Below are 19,104 nucleotides of genomic sequence, written 5' to 3'. Positions count from 1 at the left end.
AACAGTTCACAACTTTATTGCAGACAATTCAGTATAAAAAAATAAGACTCATTGCAAATAGACCATGTTCTATAATAAATTACAGAAAATAAATAAAATGTACAGCTTCAAAATACTGTTAAGCAAATCCATATTGTTATTCGCTATTAAACACCATACAGAAGTAAACAGGTCACAAATTCATTTTCAGTGTTGACAGAATATTACTTTTTACAAAATGATACAATTATAATTTAAAGTAACTGTCCAGTGAAAATCTCACTCTTAAAAGTTCATATTCTGTTAACTAATACCCAAATAATGTTGTTGACTCATTCTATACTCATGTGGCCAAAGCATAAATACATTTAAAAACATGAAGACCCCACCTCAAACGTGTATCTCAAACAGAATATTTAAAAAATGCTTGCTATTTCCTCATAGAGAAGAATGAGTTTTCCAATCAGCGGTCTACACATTAATATTTTTAATGACCGGTATACACTCACATCATTCTGTTGTTGTCCACAGTGATAGTTCGAGATATCATCTTTATATACACTGAGTGTACAAAACATTAGGAACATCTTTCCCTCAGAAAAACCTAAATTTGTCAGGGCATGGACTCTACAAGGTGTCGAAAGCGTTCCGCAGGGATGCTGGCCCATGCTGACTCCAATGCTTCCCTCAGTTATGTCAAGTTGGCTGGATGTCCTTTGGATCATTCTTGATACACATGGGAAACTGTTGAGCGTGAATACACTCAAACCGGTGCGACTGGCACCATACCCCGTTCAAAGGCACTTAAATCTGTTGTCTCGTCCATTCACCCTCTGAATGGCACATACACAATCCATGTCTCAATTGTCTCAAGGCTTAAAAATCCTTCTTTAACCTGTCTCCTAACCTTCAACTACACTGATTGAAGTGGATTTAACAAGTGATAGACTGACCAGGTGAATCTAGGTGAAAGCTATGTCATGGAAAGACCAGGGGTTCCTAATGTTTTTTGTTTTTTTTATTATCCCCTTTTCTCCCGAAACACAACCCAACCAAGCAACACTGCTTCTTAACACAGCGTGCATCCAACCCGGAAGCCAGCCGCACCAATGTGTCGGAGAAAACACCGTGCACCTGGCGACCTGATTAGCGTGCACTGCGACCGGCCCGCCACAGGAGTCGCTATTGCACGATGAGACAAGGATATCCCTACCGGCCAAACCCTCTCTAACCCGGACGATGCTAGGCCAATTGTGCGTCGCCCCACGGACCTCCCTGCCGCGCCCGGCTGCGACAGAGCCTGGGCGCAAACCCAGAGACTCTGGTGGCACAGCTAGCACTGCAAGGCAGTGCCCTAGACCAGTGTGCCACCCGGTAGACCTGTTCCTAATGTTTTGTACACTCAGTGTATATCCCATGATGGCACCTGTGAGCATACAGGCAGCGCCATTAAGGCCATCTTTATTTTGAAGTAGTCAATATTCTTCTTCTACTACTTCTATGAGTTGACAAACAAACTGAAAGGGTACATACGGCCACCTAGTGTTTTCTCACAAGTATAATTCATTGGCTGACCCCTCTGATGACCTGGATGGAATCATGTCATCCTTCCATAACCCATAGAAAGTACAACCCTGTTGACTACCTTAAAACGTTGAAAGCCCTAAATGGCAATGCCCGTGCCTCTATCTAACTCTATGGGGTACGCCCACACCATTCCAACACAGAAAAGCAGATTTTTTTACATACATAATTACACTTTTTTGGAAGGAAAACTATTTTACTCATTTTAATTAATTATAGGTCATATTTCATAGAAATCTGGAAACACTGGACAGTTACTTAAATGAAGTAGGTGTTGAGGTGTTGCAGATCTTGAGTCTGTGGTATTAAAAGTACACTGTTAAAACAACATGAATTCAGGCAATCATTTGTCTGCATGTCTGAATTTGGCTCACTGCAGAGCTTGTTCCGAGGTCAGAGCCCATTTGGAAAAATATGGGTAGATTCATTCATGTCTAACATTTTGGCCTAATATCGTGACGAGAACAGCAGTGACAAATACCAGTACACCAATTAGGTTGACATAACAAGGGCATTGTCTCGGCTTGCATTCCAAAGCTGTCTGTCAGTAGGCCTGTCTTACATGCAGTTCATGCCAAGAAATCGAATCATCTGATTTTGTGGACGGACAAATTACACATTGGTTGTCCGTGACAAGTAACCAAAGGACTTGAGTATATTTCTCATGATGTACCTCCGCTTTACCCCTCTGGTCAACAAATAATCCATAATATTAGGACTACGCTCCTTTTGTTAAGAGAATGTGTTTGACACTCCTAACATTTACCCTTGAACAGACCCACTGGTCCCTTCTTGGTCCTGCGTCTCTTTAGGTTTCGATACCTAGGTCGGTATGTTGTCTGTATTTTGACTGTCAGTACTGAAGAAAATCAGTCATGGAGGCAGGGCTGGGATAAAAGCATGGCTTTCCCTCTGCTGAGAGCAGTCTGTGTCCTGTGTTCAGGGATGTGGAGGTAGTAAACCTAAATCACCTCAGTGTTCAGTTTCTTCTTCTCCAGTTCTGGGGCTGTGGGTGTGTGCAGGAAGCTGATCTTACACTCCTGCTCCACTGTGACTAGGTGGCTCTGCGGGGGTGGCTGGCGGTCTCTGTGTTTCAGCGGGTGCAGGTGGGGGGTGGGGCCGCACCTGCAGCTTGCACAGTGGTCCTGCCAATGTCCCCTCAGCACCAGGCCAGCTGTGAGCACCACCACGGCAAGTGTCATGCCCCCCAGCACCAGGAGGGTGATGAGCTGCACCTCTGACAGGCCAGACGACCCCCACTGGGTCACAACCTCCTTCACAGAGATCTTAAGCAGCCTGTCTCCACTATTATTGTCCCCCCTCGTGATGTCCTGGTCTGGCCTGGACTGAGTTACCCTTCCCCAGCCCCCACCTCCCCCAGCCCAGTCATGGGAGCTGCTGATGGGCGCTTGGCTCTCTGGGCTCCTTAAGGGCACCTCGCAGGTCCTGCCAGTGAACCCAGGCTTGCAGAGGCAGTGGAAGGTGCTGGCACGGTCCAGACAGCGCCCTCCATTAAGGCAAGGTTGGCTGGCACAGTCATCCAGGTTGACGGTGCAGAACCGGCCCGTGAAGCCCTCGGGACAGAGGCAGGAGAAGCGGTTGATGCCATCCAGGCAGGTGGCACCGTTACCACAGGGGCGCATCAGGCAGTCGTCCATGTTGTGCTCGCAACGTGGCCCGGTGAAGCCTGCCAGGCAGCGGCAGGAGAGCTCTGGAGCATAACCGCCACTGTCCTCACACTGCCCGCCATTCTTACACGAAGACCTGAAAGATAAAGACAACATAAGCACTAAAAACCCTGAGGTAAATGATCTGAATAACTGAATAGATTTTCAGTGCTGAATTGATTACTTAACCCAAGCCTGTTCATGTGGGCCTGGACATCCAACTGATTTGTAAGTAAATGTGTGGCGCTTACTCTGTGATGATCAGTGATTACATTCAATCAGGCATTGATTTGGCACTTTAAGACAAATCTGCCCCAGAGTCTGTGCCTTGGCCTGTATGGTTTCCCTGGTAACCGTTTAGCCAGTGATTTGGGAACTCCATGGGGGCTGTAGTGTAGATGCCTGACTTCAATGTGTTTCTTAGCACCAGAGGCCACTCACTTGGCCGATAATGAGCCCATTAAATCACATGATTGCTCTCCAGTGGATACAAATTGACCAGGCTGCTTCGTAGCCCGTGCCAGTCTGCATGTTTTTGACTGCCATCAGGGGACCAGCTGGGACACCACACAGTCAAAACCCACACACACACTGAAACACACTCATTGAGAGAACAACTGATTGATTGTAATTTACACACACGTATAGTGTAGCTAGTTTCCCATTGAAAAGTCTAAAATTACCACTAGTTGAGTCACTGGTTGGGGTTGAACTTGTGATTTGTTTTGATTAAGGCAGAAGCAGTAGGCCTGAGACAAACTTGTTCCATAGATTGTTTTCGAGTGTGTTGCTAATTGAACTCACCTGCCGGTTTTATGACAGGGTCCTGTCTTGTGCTCGCAGTTCCTCCCGTGAAATCCCTCGGGGCAGAGGCAGGAGTATTCCCCTGAAACATTGGCGTAACAAGTGGCACCGTTCTGACAAGGTGCCTCATTTGTACACACATGGATATCTGAAGCAGAGGAGAGAAGCGGTGAATACGTACTGCTCTACCACTCACTGAATAAATACAATTATGATGGTCTGATACATACAAATATTTTCTGTCACCTTTGTCGCAGAAGCGCCCTGCCCATCCAGGCTCGCAGGTGCATTGCCAGGGTTGATGACATGATCCATGGACACAGCCTGGCATTCTCACACAGACGTTGCACTGCTGCCCCTCCCAACCAGGGTCACACCTGGAATAGAGCACAGCCAATTAGATCAGCTCTCAACTCTATAGCCAACAGAGCCTCATGATGGAGATATACAGCACAGGAGGTTGGTGGCACCTTAATTGGGGAGGATGGGCTCATGGTAATGGCTGGGGTGGAATCAGTGGAATGGTATCAAACACATCAAATACATGGTTTGATGCCATTCCATTCGCTCTGTTCCAGCCATTATTATGAGCCGTCCTCCCCTCAGCAGCCTCCACTGATATACAGTTATATACAGTGGCATAATCAAAAATTGCAGGGCCACTCTTACCCTCCGCAATGGACACAGGAGGGCGCCCATACTTAACAAAATAACTTTTGCAATGCGCTGCTCTGTACAGCATCTGTGAGGCACAGATGTTCTTTCGTATAAATACTCCATAGATTTTGTGAGTGCGACCCGCTCTAAAGGACATAATTGACACCAGAATATCTGAATGATGGCTTTATATGTTTGTCATATACAGTTGAAGTTGGAAGTTTACATACACTTAGGTTGGAGTCAAACTGAGTGAGCTCAACTGTGAATGGTCCTAGCGCACCACAAAAGAAGTGTCAAGGGGAGCCAGTTTGACGTCACTCCTATCAAATTGCATTAAGAGCGTACAGTTGAAGTCGGAAATTTACCAACACTTAGGTGGAGTCATTAAAACTTGTTTTTCAACCACTCCACAAATTTCTTGTTCACAAACGGTAGTTTTGGCAAGTCTGTTAGGACATCTACTTTGTGCATGACACAAGTCATTTTTCCAACTATTGTTTACAGACAGATTATTTCACTTATAATTCACTGTATCACAATTCCAGTGGGTCAGACGTTTACAGACACTAAGTTGACTGGGCCTTTAAACAGCTTGGAAAATTCCAGAAAATGATGCCATGGCTTTAGAAGCTTCTGATAGGCTAATTGACATAATTTGAGTCAATTGGAGGTGTACCTGTGGATGTATTTCAAGTACTACCTTCAAACTCAGTGCCCCTTTGCTTGACATCATGGCAAAATCAAAAGAAATCAGCCAAGACCTCATCATTTTTTTGTTGTAGACATCCACAAGTCTGGTCCATCCTTGGGAGCAATTTCCAAACGCCTGAAGGTACCACGTTAATCTGTACAAACAATAGTACCCAAGTATAAACACCATGGGCCCACACAGGCGTCATACCGCTCAGGAAAGAGACGCGTTCTGTCTCCTAGAGATTAACGTACTTTGGTTCGAAAAGTGCAAATCAATCCCAGAACAACAGCAAAGGACCTTGTGAAGATGCTGGAGGAAACAGGTACAAAGGTATCTATATCCACAGTAAAAAAAGTCCTATACCGACATAACCTGAAAGGCCGCTCAGCAAGGAAGAAGTCACTGCTCCAAAACTGCCACTATAAAGCGAGACTGCAGTTTTCAATTTGCAACTGCATTAGAAAGCCAGACTACAGTTTGCAGTTTGCAACTGCATTAGAAAGCCAGACTACAGTTTGCAGTTTGCAACTGCATTAGAAAGCCAGACTACAGTTTGCAGTTTGCAACTGCATTAGAAAGCCAGACTACAGTTTGCAACTGTACTTTTTGGAGAAATGTCCTCTGGTCTGATGAAACAAAAATAGAACTGTTTGGCCATAATGACCATCCAGCATCATGTTGTGGGGGTGCTTTGCTGCAGGGGGGACTGGTGCACTTCACAAAATAGATGGCATCATGAGGCGGAAAATGATGTGGATATATTGAAGCAACATCTCAAGACATCAGTCAAGAAGTTATAGCTTGGTCACAAATTGGTCTTCCAAATGGACATTGACCCCAATCATACTTCCAAAGTTGTGGCAAAATGGCTTAAGGACAACAAAGTCAAGGTATTGGCTTGACCTCAATCCTATAGAAAATGATGTGGGCAGAACTAAAAAAGCGTGTGCGAGCAAGGAGGCCTACAAACCTGACTCAGTTACACCAGCTCTGTCAGAAGGAATGGACCAAAATTCACCCAACTTATTGTGGGAAGCTTGTGGAAGGCTACCTGAAACGTTTGACCCAAGTTAAAGAATGTAAAGGCAATACTACCAAATACTAAATGAGTGTATGTAAACCTCTGACCCACTGGGAATGTGATGAAAGAAATAAAAGCTGAAATAAATCATTCTCTACTATTATTCTGATATTTCAAACTCTTAAAATAAAGTGGTGATCCTAACTGACCTAAGACAGGGATTTTTTACAAGGATTAAATGTCAGGAATTGTGAAAAACTGAGTTTAAATGTATTTGGCTATGGTGTATGTAAACTTCCAACTTTAACTGTATGCTTGTCATAGGCAACACATTAAGATATACAGTGCATTCGAAAAGTATTCAGACCCCTTGACTTTTTCCACTTTGTTATGTTAATGCATTGTTCTAAAATGGATTAAATAAGAAAAATCCTCAGCAATCTACAGGTTTTTAGAAATGTTTGCAAAAAAAAATATGAAATACCTTATTTACATAAGTATTCAGACCCTTTGCTATGAGACTCGAAATTGAGTTCAGGTGGATCCTGTTTCCATTGATCATCCTTGAGATGTTTCTACAACTTGATTGGAGTCTACCTGAGGTAATTCAATTGATTTGATTTGGAAAGGCACACACCTGTCTATATAAGGTCCCACAGTTGACAGTGCATGTCAGATCAAAAACCAAGCCATGAGGTCGAAGGAATTGTCTGTAGAACTCCGAGACAGGATTGTGTCGAGGCACAGATCTGGGGAAGGGTACCAAACAATTTCGGCAGCATTGATGGTCCCCAAGAACACAGTGGCCTCCATCATTCTTAAATGGAAGAAGTTTGAAACCACCAAGAAACTTCCTAGAGCTGGCCTCCTGGCCAAACTGAGCAATAGGGGGAGAAGGACCTTGGTCAGGGAGGTGACCAAGAACCCGATGGTCACTCTGACAGAGCTCCAGAGGTCCTCTGTGGAGATGGGAGAACCTTCCAGAAGGACAACCATCTCTGCAGCACTCCACCAATCAGGCCTTTATGGTAGAGTGGCCAGACAGAAGCCACTCCTCAGTAAAGGCACATGACAGCCGGTTTGGAGTTTTCCAAAAGGCACCTAAAGACTCCCAGAGCATGAGAAACACGATTCTCTGGTCTGATGAAACCAGGATTCAACTCTTTGGCCTGAATGCCAAGTGTCACATTTGGAGGAAACCTGGCACCATCCTTACGGTGAAGCATGGTGACAACATCATGCTGCGGGGGTGTTTTTCAGTGACAGGGACTGGGAGACTAGTCAGGATCGAGGCAAAGATGAACGAAGTAAAGTACAGAGTGATCCTTGATGAAAACCTGCTCCAGAGCGCTCAGGACCTCAGACTGGGGCGAAAGTTCACCTTCCAACAGGATAACAACTGTTACGGATACAGGTATCCTGTGTGTGTATGTATCCTGTGTTTGCTCTCCTTCTCCCCTCACAGGTGAAAATCATCACTCCCCAATCAGTCAACAATCAATCATCAATCAGAAGACACACCTCCTCCTGTTTCCTACCAAATCAAAGTTCATTTCCCTTGGTTTCAAAACCCCATCAGTTGTTTGCTCTAGAGCTCAATCTCTCTGTAAATGCCATGTCTGTAGGTCTCTGTGTTTCACTCTCTCGTTGTGTATTAACCTCTCTTTTGTTTGAGCACCTCCATAGCACTTTGTCATCACCTGTGAGTATTGTTTTGGTTTGGTGTTTGTGTTTGTTTGCTGGTGGGAAAAGGGGAAACCAAGACAAGTCGCCCATGGGCATACACTACCCGTAGGTAGACTTTGTTAAATACACTAGTTAGAACTGGGCGGACCACCCACTGTATTTTTGGTTAGTTAGTTAGCTGTTGTTAAAGTAGGCTAGTCTAGCTTAGGTTTTTTTTGAATACTTATTGTTTCTTTCCTTGGGTCCAGCTCAGCCCCTTTTCCTGTCCCCCCCCCCCCCCCATTACCGTGTGTTTTCAAATAAACCTTGAGTTTGAGGGTAGATTTCAGTAGTCCTGTTTATTTCGTTCTCACTTTTACTTTGTCACAATTATAATTTGCATGAGTTATGTTACGGGTCTCATTACCATCCCCCCCCTAGACTGTCGGGCCAAAAAGGGATCCGTAACAACGACACTAAGCACACAGCCAAGACAACGCAGGAGTGGCTTTGGGACAAGTTTCTGAATGTCCTTGAGTGGCCCAGCCAGAGCACTTGAACCTGATCGAGCATCTCTGGAGAGACCTGAACAGAGCTGTGCAGCAACGCTCCCCATCCAACCTGACAGAGCTTGAGAAGATCTGCAGAGAAGAATGGAAGAAATTTCCCAAATATAGGTGTGTCAAGCTTCTAGAGTCATACCCAAGAAGACTCGAGGCTGTTATTGTTGCCGAAGGTGCTTCAACAAAGTACTGAGGAACGGGTCTGAATATGAATGCAAATGTGATATTTCTGTTTAAACTTTTTATAAATGAGCAAAAATGTCTAAAAAGCTGTTTTTGCTTTGTCATTATGGGGCATCGTGTGTTGATTGATAAGGAAAAACAACAATTTCATACATTTTAGAGTAAGACTGTAACCTAACAAATTGTGGAAAAAGTCAAGGGGTCTGAATACTTTCCGAAGGCACTGTATCATATTTTAGACATGATGGAAGATGCATCCATCTTTAAGTTTCTCCTTACCTGCACACCGCATTCTCGTCACACCGACTATTGGTCACATTACATGTACAGTTTAGAGCTGTAAGAGAAAGGAAACACTCACTTCAGAGAAAGATCCCAGATGTACCAGTAATATCCTGACATTCAGACTTAATTCTTGTCCTTGATTAGATATGGCTATTATCCACTTAACAGATTCATTTGCCTTATCTGTGATATTTCTGCTGTTTGTATGCATGTACCCCACAGCTTTTTATTCTCCAGCAGCTGATAATAAATAAATGTTATGCTCTATAAAACTCAATTGAATTCAGGGTGTTTATTCCTAATATAATATATGCCATTTATCCCAAGCGAATACATTTTCTACCACAACTATTTCTAACACAACAGTATCTGAGAAATACACTCGTGGTTCGATAATTGTAAAGTCAGAATAAGCTTATCTGAATGACCGCTGTTTGAGTGATGCTTGAGGGATTTCAGGGCTCGATGGGACGCTGACGACACTTTGACCTCTAACCCTAGGTAGTCGGTCGTCCGTGTGTGCAGTGTTACTTTACGAGAGCTTGTCTTCCACGGAGACTGTGCGATGACTCCTCAGTGCAACTGCTGGGGAACTTTGAGCTGCTGCTTAGACAGACAGACAGGCATCTGAGGATCTGCCTTACAGGGAGATTCATTTGTTATGATGAAACCACAGTGAAAAAAAATGTCAATCGAAGCCAGCCTCGTCCACCAGCCAGATTTCTAGGGAGTGGTGACGAGGTTCGACGAAGCCCACATGACGAGGCACACAGTTTGATTTGACTTGGGGTTTCATATGATTGTATCTGACTATGAGTTATATGGTATTGGTTTCAGAAAGGAAAATACAGCTGCATTGCTGAGTTATTAAACATCCCCTTAAACTGGCAAGCATTTGAACTTCTGCTAAAGGGATATGTGAGTCATCTGTTATTGTCCTCAGTTGTTACTAGTGGATTTGGCTGGCCTTAGGCATACCAATGTACTGTCTGCATTTGGCTTTGGTAAATAATGGGGGTTTGCCAGGTAGGGTGTGTGGGGTGCGTGTGTAGCAGTCAGCAGCACGAGGGGAGCGTGTGCGGTGGGAGGAGAGGAATGCCGTGCAGTCATGTCTCCACCCGCACAAACTCTGCCCAAACCCCACTGGAATTCACAAACACTCCCACACTGTAGTACTATACACATCCTAACCCTCTCACTATAGAGAGGTGGACTTTGAGGGATTTTTAGAGCAGTGTTCTTACAGCAGCGTATATTCAATTTTTGTTGCAGTATAGCCTGTGTTGTTAGCTTTAGTTTCTCAGCTAAACTGACTATATTGCTTCCTTTTGTTCCGTTTTCACATCTCAACATTTAGAATAGTTGTAACTTTGGCAATTATAATCTGTACCAGAAGACAATTGGTTTATCCTGCTGTTGCGTGTGCATACAATGCAGACACTCATTGGTTTGATGTGGAATGGCAGGCATTTTCCATGAACAACACGACAGTGGGCTTGCGGTAAGCCCTGTGTCCGTGGGAACATGGCGGACCTTGAACAATGAAAGGCTTGGCTTTCCCATCGCCATCGCGGGAACAGCTGAGAAGTACTAACTGTTATCTGAGAATGGTGAAGCAGTTCAGAAACCGTCATCTCTTAAATGCAGACATCTGGGAAAGCCCAGTATTAGCTCATGCATTCTAAACAGGGAAGTTTATTAAAACAATAAATCCCACAGACAATGGGGAATACTGCAGTAAGCTGTTATATTTTCAGAGACCTTTTTTTTTGGGGGGGGGGCATTCAAAAATGAAACTGCTAATTTAAAAGCATGTTTCATTCAATATAACAACACGCATTAAGAGATGTGGCATCTTATATGACTTGGGGCTGAATCTAATTAAACCTGCCCATACATATGCATGTCTATCTAGAAACATTTAGCAATTTTACAGGATCATAGGAAATAAATAGGTTTAAATGCTACTGTGTACGCAAAGCAAAGCAATTACAGTTGAATTGACCCCTGATCCAGCCATTTGCCTGGCCTGTACATTGTCCTGAAAGGGCACGGAGTATGTCACAGTACACACCATCAACAATCCTTCAGATGCCATTTATCCCATACTGCCAGTGCCTCAGGTTAGGATGGGAGCATATTTCTCTTATTTGCTGAAGAGCAGAGAGCTCTCTGATTTATCATCCTCCCTAGTGTTAAAGCTACATGGAGGCCATTTTATTTCCCTTTTATTAGAGTAAACTTCAAAGCCTCTTGAAGTGCTGTGTGAACTGTGTTACATCTGGCAGGAAGAAAGACACATAGAGAGTTTAAGGGGATGGAAGAGTTGGGCCACAGTGAGCATCACAATGATTGAGAAGAGAGTGAGATGGGACAGAGAGGAGGAGTATGCAGGATGTGGGTGCGTCAAAGGCACACATCATGCACATGTCCATAGGGAGGGAATGAGCAGGCCATGGTGCACAGACAGACAGCCGTCTGATCACTGCCGAGTGTGGATAGACTGATGAGACAAGTCAGCCTCCTGGCATGTACAGCAGCCTGCCTCTCATTTCTGCTGCTGGCCCTGCAGCAAGTCAGAGTGGCCCAATCCCAGCCACTGTTTGCCAGGGAAGCCTGTCTGGTCTGCCCCATTCCCTGTCCCTGTGGTGAACTCTGTGTGTTTGTAATAAGTTCCCTCTGGCTCTGCTAAGACTGGAACCATGAAGGCACACACAACCCCAAATAGGCCTAGGGCTCAGAATCGTCAACAGACTGATTCCTGGAAGACTTGGAATCAGGATAAATAGTCCTGAACTAATCAGGACGAAGTCCCCAGCTGCTTGATTATTGAGCAAGATAACCAAAAAAAATCAGTATAGTATAAGCATTGTCAAAATAGAAATAATGACAACTATGTAACAGTATATACAGTATACTGTAAGTTGTCAACTTGTCATTCATAGAATGCTTGTAGGTGATATCGTACGTATCCAGGCCTTGGACAGGGACTTGTCACCAGCTTATGTATCACCATGATAATCACGGAAATAATGACTGGACAACCAACTGTTAAACACAATGCCCTTTGTCTGGAGCAGTGTTATTTAAGAGCTTCTGATTTGCCATCTAATCATGGGGGGACAGGTGCTGTTTTCTACCCTAGGCTGGCCCCCAGGGCCTGCAAGCTCCCCAGTGCTCCTCTGGGGGGGTAGTTCACACGAGTCTCTCCATGTTAAAACCAGGGGGATCTAAATTTAACCCGGGCCATGAAACTTTATCCCCCCTCCCATCCTCCCCGCGGCCAGAGCTCTGGTGCCAGTCATACACACAGCACAGGTTTGGGTTTCCTCCATTTTGATCCCCAGACAGGTCGTGTGCCTGCCACCAGCCCAAGCTCCAAGGAGTGTGTGAACGTGTGTGTGCCCTGAGTTCAGATTGAGGAGGAAGGGGAGGTGAGGAGGGACGTGCGAAGGGCCGCCAGTGTCTGAAGGAGATGATGGAGTCGTAACAAGATCCCTGAGAAATTAAGGTTCATTTAATCTCTGGATCTACTCAGCTGCTTGTGGCGCTAGAAAAATATTTAGGCAAGACGGCCGAGTAGGGATCATCAGCCACCATCCCCTGGCTCTGAGGCTCCTGGCGGGGCCTAAAGACACAGCCGGGGTTGGGAAAGACTGTTCGACCCTTTATCCTTAAAGCAAACCCCATGGCTAGTAGCTACTGCTGTGACACAGAGGGCTTTCCTGCCGCTCGATCTAGGGTCAGACATCTGTTCTCTGACACGTGTCACACACCTCTTGACACAATGCCTCATGTCACATCACGGCTCCCCTTCTCACCCCAAGGGGCCAACGCAAAAATGAATCACATTCTGTAACCAGACAGGAATTTCACAGTTCACAAGGGAGGGAGAAGGAAAGAAAAACTTCTCTGCTATTGCACTCCATACTGAGGGCAGATTATGACTGATTCAACACTTTTATTTGTTTATTTGGATCCCCATTCGCTTATGCAGAAACAGCTGCTACTCTTCCTGGGGTCCACAAAAAAAGACAAAACAAGTAACAAAACACAGATAGACAAGGAAAATCCCAGAAATTTAAAACACAACAATATACAAACACAACAACAAAAAATAATACAAGCAATACAAAAAAATATATGTGTGTTAGAGTGTGTGTGTGTCCTCACAGTATATATGAATAGTGTGTCAATAGTATTACTGTTGTCTCTTGGTGTCTTTCCCATATACATATATATATAAAATATTTGTTTTTGTTTTTTGAATGTAATGTCATATCTTATGTTTTTCTTGTCTATTACTGTTCTGTACTTTGTCATGTATTTGTATGTTTTACATGGACCCCAGGAAGAGAAGCTGCTGCACGTGAAGTAGCTAATGGGAATCCTAATAAACTAAACAGTCCCTGCCCTTCAGTGCATGATTCTTCACGCACAGCCAGCAATGTACAGTTAAGAATCTTTGTTCTTCATTGTTTTATTGAGTCGGATCTAAAGCATCGTTATTGCACGCAAAAATATATGCATATTTTTTATTATAACGTGTGCTCCTTTAAGTTCAAAATTATTGATCAAACTACTTATGATGCATGTTTTTAACAGAGTTTTGTTAACTTTTATCAACAAGCAGAAATTCTATTGCGCCTTTGCCTTCAATCTGATAGTTACCCAGCATACAGTATCAGTTCCCAGGGCTCTCTGTCTATTAGTACATATATGTACTATAATAAGTACACACCGGTATACATCCACTTCTGTAGTGGATGGCTACTGGCTAGCATTGAACCACTGACTTACTTGAGGGCACCAATTGACATGCAGCAAATGCCTTACCTTGAGCCTCGCATTGGTGGATGAGCATTAGTACACAGCAACTCCAGAGCAGCAGGGTGACTGAGTCTCTCAGAGGCATGGTGCAAACGGGATCTGAAACCGAGCACAGAAGATTCCTCTTTAGGCTGTAGGGGGGTTACCTTGTGCCAATACACTCGAATGTAGGGACATCTATCTTTGGCATGACATAAACCTCTACCATAAGGCAAACGTGATTATGGCCACAAAGGGGTCTCCAAAGGTTACAGAACAGGAGTGAGAAATTCCGCCACGGAGGCCTGCGGGGTCATTACATCTTGGCTCGTAACTCTTATCCTGCTGTCATCGTTCTGATAAAGGACACTTAACCAGGTGTCCCAGTTATAAATCAGCTCGGACATGATGGTGTCCCACGACAAGTGTTGGTCCTGGAGAGAGGCACCTACAACTGCTGATTCCAACAAAACCTTGTATCAGCCTAGATCTCTTTGCCCATATTACTCAGCTCTATGTCTCAGTAGTTCCAGAGCTCAGAAGTGGGGCTTTGCTTACTCAGTCTACCAAAATGAAGCGTGCTGTTAGTCAGGAACGCAAAAATACCAACTCCCCCCCCAAAGATCAAACTGAGAGAAACCTGATCTGCTCGACAGGCCACAGACACTCACTCAATAATTTACACTGTTGTGTGAATCTTTAATACTGGACATTTACAGAAAGTCCGCACCACTCCAGTGCCACCCCTCTCTCTCAGGGCCATCATACACACTGTCACTTAACTTCTGTTAGAAAGATAACAATGATCATTATGGCTTCTTGAGAGCAGTGCAGTGATACTGCATCTAAGCTTAGTAAATGTGTGCTTCTATCGTGTTGCGATTAGTTACCGATGTGACATGTGAGCGTGGTCTCTTTGCTTACAGTGGTCTGCTAAACCATTTAGAAGGCTAGAGTATGCCGTGACTCAGGTATATCACATTTGCATTGCCGCCACACAGCACTTGAACTTACATTTTTGATATCCACTTGGTAGTCGGCCGACTCGACCCTATCCAGGTCCTATCCAGGTCCATCTAAATGCCTTATCCAGATGAAGGCGCTGTCCTCACTTTTCTATGCAGTGGCAAGTTGACCTTTCCAGCTCTTCCTGGAATGGAGCAAACTAAGAGCGAGGGGTCGGGAGCTATACTTTTCAGCCTTTGGATGGAGTTTTCATATCCTCCACAGTAATCTCCCAATTGTCATTCTGAGATTCCGTTGAATGGCCGTTGTGAATGTGGCCGTGGGCACCAACTGGGCCCTTCTCTGTTCCTGCTACAGCCTAATGGAGTACTGTGAACTACTAATGAGAGCCAACATGGGCCCTGCTTTGAACGGGAAGCCTGAGAGGAGTTTAAATTCCATATAAGGAGGGCTTTCTCCCCATGCCACATTTAATAGCCACAGTCCATTGTCATTGACGCTCTGGATTCCATGTCAATTATCAGCTATGCTGTCTGTTCTGGCTCAAGTGTTGACAAGAATGTTATACAACCCCAACAAATTAATCGTATGGATTTGTTTCTCACGCTCACAAAAACCTGACCAACTATGCCAAATGTAACATGTACTGGCCTTTCCTGCACAACATCTACATTATGACATTGAGATCCTTCCATTTCTCACCTGTTCTCCTTTCTGAAGATACATTTTCCATGTGTCAGTTTGTTGATAGAAAATGTCAGAGAGATCTGAGGTATAACTGCTTGAGGAGGAGACATACTAACAGCAGGCAACACATCTCATCCTGGACCTGGCTCTTCATCAATCAGATACAGGTCTGACTTCAATAGACCTTCCACAAGAGGCACTCTGTTACCTGCTTTAAATAGAGACTTGAGTGCAGCTCTCTTCATTAATAATAAAGCCAACCTTCGGTCCCCTTTCTCCCTTGGTTATAACATAAATGTTTTGTGCTCTACTGCTGAATCAAATTATATTTCAGATCACAGGAATCATAAACACTTTGACCTGTATTTCACCCCGCTCCTGTACTCACTTATAGTCTTTTTAGCTAAATGTCGCTCTATCGCTGTGGCAACTGTAAATGACTGATTGTCTCTATGGTGTATCTGTAGGACAAAGCCACGGTGTGATTTTAGGGTCTCCTGTGATATTCTAGACACCATCGTTTTCTTTCTTTCACAAGCCTGCCAGCATTTACACATTTCCTGTTGAGAAACAGCATTCACATTTTCCCCAGAAACTGTTTGAACATAATTTTTCAATAATTGTTCCTGTGGGAATTGGTCTCATAATTAATTTATTGGAGGTGCTACTTGTGTGTGCTACTTGTGTGTGCTACTTGTGTGAGGCTACAGTTGAAGTCGGAAGTTTACATACACTTAGGTTGGAGTCATTAAAACTCGTTTTTCAACCACTCCACAAATTTCTTGTTAACAAACTATAGTTTTGGCAAGTCGGTAAGGACTTTGAGCATGACTCAAGTAATTTTTCCAACAATTGTTTACAGACAGATTATTTCACTTATAATTCACTGTGTCACAATTTCAGTGGGTCAGAAGTTTCCAACTAAGTTGACTGTGCCTTTAAATAGCTTGGAAAATTACAGAAAATGATGTCATGGCTTTAGAAGCTTAGAAGCTAATTTACATAATTTGAGTCAATTGGAGGTGTACCTGTGGATGTATTTCAAGGCCTACCTTCAAACTCAGTACCTCTTTTGCTTGAAATCATGGAAAAATCAAAAGAAATCAGCCAAGAAAAAAAATCTGATAAAGAAATCAGCCAAAAATTGTAGACCTCCACAAGTCTGGTTCATCCTTGGGAGCAATTTCCAAACGCCTGAAGATTCCACGTTCATCTGTACAAACAATAGTACGCAAGTATAAACACCATGGGACCACGCTGGCATCATACCGCTCAGGAAGGAGATGCGTTCAGTCTCCTAGAGATGAATGAACTTTGGTGAGAAAAGTGCAAATCAATCCCAGAACAACAGCAAAGGACCTTGTGAAGATGCTGGAGGAAACAGGTACAAAAGTATCTATATCCACAGTAGAACGAGTCCTATATCGACCTAACATGAAAAGCTGCTCAGCAAGGAAGAAGCCACTGCTCCAAAACCGCCATAAAAAAATCCAGACTATGGTTTGCAAACGCAAATGGGGACAAAGATTGTACTTTTTGGAGAAATGTCCTCTGGTCTGATGAAACAAAAATAGAACTGTTTGTCCATAATGGCCATCGTTATGTTTAGAGGAAAAAGGGGGAAGCTTTCAAGCTGAAGAACACCATCCCAACCGTGAAGCACGGGGGTGGCAACATCATGTTGTGGGGGTGCTTTGCTGCAGGAGGGACTGGTGCACTTCACAAAATAGATGACATCATGAGGAGGAAAATTATGTGGATATATTGAAGCAACATCTCAAGACATCAGTCAGGAAGTTAAAGCTTGGTCGCAAATGGGTTTCCAAATGAACAATGAGCCGAAGCATATTTCCAAAGTTGTAACAAAATGGCTTAAGGACAACAAAGTCAAGGTATTGGAGTGACCATCACAGCCCTGACCTCAATTCTATTGAAAGTTTGTGGGCAGAAGGAGGCCTACAAATCTGACTCAGTTACACCAGCTCTGTCAGGAGGAATGGGCCAAAATTCACCCAACTTATTGTTGGAAGCTTGTGGAAGGCTACCCGAAACATTTAACCCAAGTTAAACAATTTAAAGGCAATTCTACCAAATACTAGTTGAGTGTATGTAAACCTCTGACCCACTGGGAATGTGATGAAAGAAATAAAAGCTGAAATAAATATCTACTATTATTCTGACATTTGACATTCTTAAAATAAAGTGGAAATCCTAACTGACCTAAGACAGGGAATTTTTACTAGGATTAAATGTCAGGAATGATGAAAAACTGAGTTTAAATGTATTTGGCGAAGGTGTATGTAAACTTCCGACTTCAACTGTATTTGGAAGCATGTCCTCATGTAACTGAAACGCTAATAGTGGCAAGGGTAAAACATCCATCTCAGTATTCAGAATACTGACTGTAATCCAACAATTAGAATTGTTTATTGAAAAGATTGTGTACATGGTGAAGTGAACGATAACAAGACCATAGAGGCTGACTTTGAAATGCTAACAGTCACCACTTTGTGTAGAATTCAATCAAACCCACACTGTAGAAATTTGCACTACTGACAAATAGCATCTAATCAAAATGAAGATGAACTTGGTTTTGTTTCATTCAGTAATTACCGTCTTACTTATTACATTACTGTAGTTGAAATGTGCGTTTTCCATATAGGTTCGTGGCACAACATGTTTTTATTATCCAGTTTGAAGTAGAACAAGAAGATGCCAAGATGGATGCAAATTTTAGGCCACAATTATGTGTAAACATAAAAGCACCATCCAGATGGTTAGATAATTCACCAAGGTGCCTACACACATTCACATGTACTGTATTATCCTAAACAGCAATCCCAGTTCTGGTTCATTTGCAAAACAATGCAAGATATTGTCTAGAAAAGGTTACAATAATTTAAACACACACACACACCGACAGACACTGTATGTATGTTTACACACCTGAGCTGAAGGTGGTCACCTCAACGCTGAATAAGAGTCCTCAGGTAGAAAGATTAAGAACACATGCTCTCACAAAGTATTAAAAACACATAATAGAGCTACACAGGCACATGTTCAGGAGCAGGCAGACATTACGGAGGGGATTGTTGATCAAAAATCCTGTCAAAGAAACAGAGGCAGAATAAAGACAGGCAGGGATCCACCTCCCCACTTAACAACACAGACCTGCCAAGGACCAGCTCTTAAAGGGACAGGCACAGTTTGTGTTTATCTCCATTAGACAGTCATCACTTCTGCCAATAACCTTCCTTTCTATTCCCCACTGGACTCACAAACTGATTGTGTGATCAATTCCTGGCACTGTTTCTCAAAATCTCAGCCTCCCTAGAGTCGAGAAAAATATTTGAGATGAATATCAATCAAGCATCCTTATGTGTGCATGCTGATATTCTGTGCCTCCTGGAAATGTGGAGCTAGTCAATGGACGGCTGTTGCTGTAGCGACAGATCGGGCTCCTGAGGTTGGAGGGCTGCTGTGCCCACACGTTCCACTGCAGGCGATAGTAAGAAAAGGATCATTTTTTCAGGGGAT

General features: G+C 43.6%; 1 protein-coding gene across 1 annotated transcript; it reads right to left on the bottom strand.

Moving 5' to 3' along the window:
- On the bottom strand, positions 1-18,669 carry dlk2 (delta-like 2 homolog (Drosophila)). The gene is made up of 6 exons (XM_064932232.1): positions 18,514-18,669; positions 13,942-14,034; positions 9,100-9,157; positions 4,281-4,411; positions 4,035-4,182; positions 1-3,327 (listed from the first exon to the last, which is right to left on the bottom strand). Exons 2-6 carry the CDS (start codon positions 14,018-14,020, stop codon positions 2,526-2,528), a joined length of 1,218 nt encoding a protein of 405 aa, XP_064788304.1. The 5' UTR covers positions 14,021-14,034; positions 18,514-18,669; the 3' UTR covers positions 1-2,525.
- Positions 18,670-19,104: the final 435 nt, after the last annotated feature.

Source organism: Oncorhynchus masou, chromosome 23, assembly GCF_036934945.1.
Source record: "Oncorhynchus masou masou isolate Uvic2021 chromosome 23, UVic_Omas_1.1, whole genome shotgun sequence".
Classification (NCBI taxonomy): Eukaryota; Metazoa; Chordata; class Actinopteri; order Salmoniformes; family Salmonidae; genus Oncorhynchus; species Oncorhynchus masou.
This window is presented reverse-complemented; position numbering and strand designations above follow the sequence as displayed.

Coding starts and splice junctions, on each gene's coding strand:
- dlk2 (XM_064932232.1), bottom strand. CDS start 14,020: ATGCCTCTGAGAGACTCAGTCACCCTGCTGCTCTGGAGTTGCTGTGTA. Junction 4,412..9,099: donor GACGAGAATGCGGTGTGCAG/GTAAGGAGAAAC, acceptor GCTCTATTCCAG/GTGTGACCCTGGTTGGGAGG. Junction 4,183..4,280: donor AGGGCGCTTCTGCGACAAAG/GTGACAGAAAAT, acceptor CCTCTGCTTCAG/ATATCCATGTGTGTACAAAT.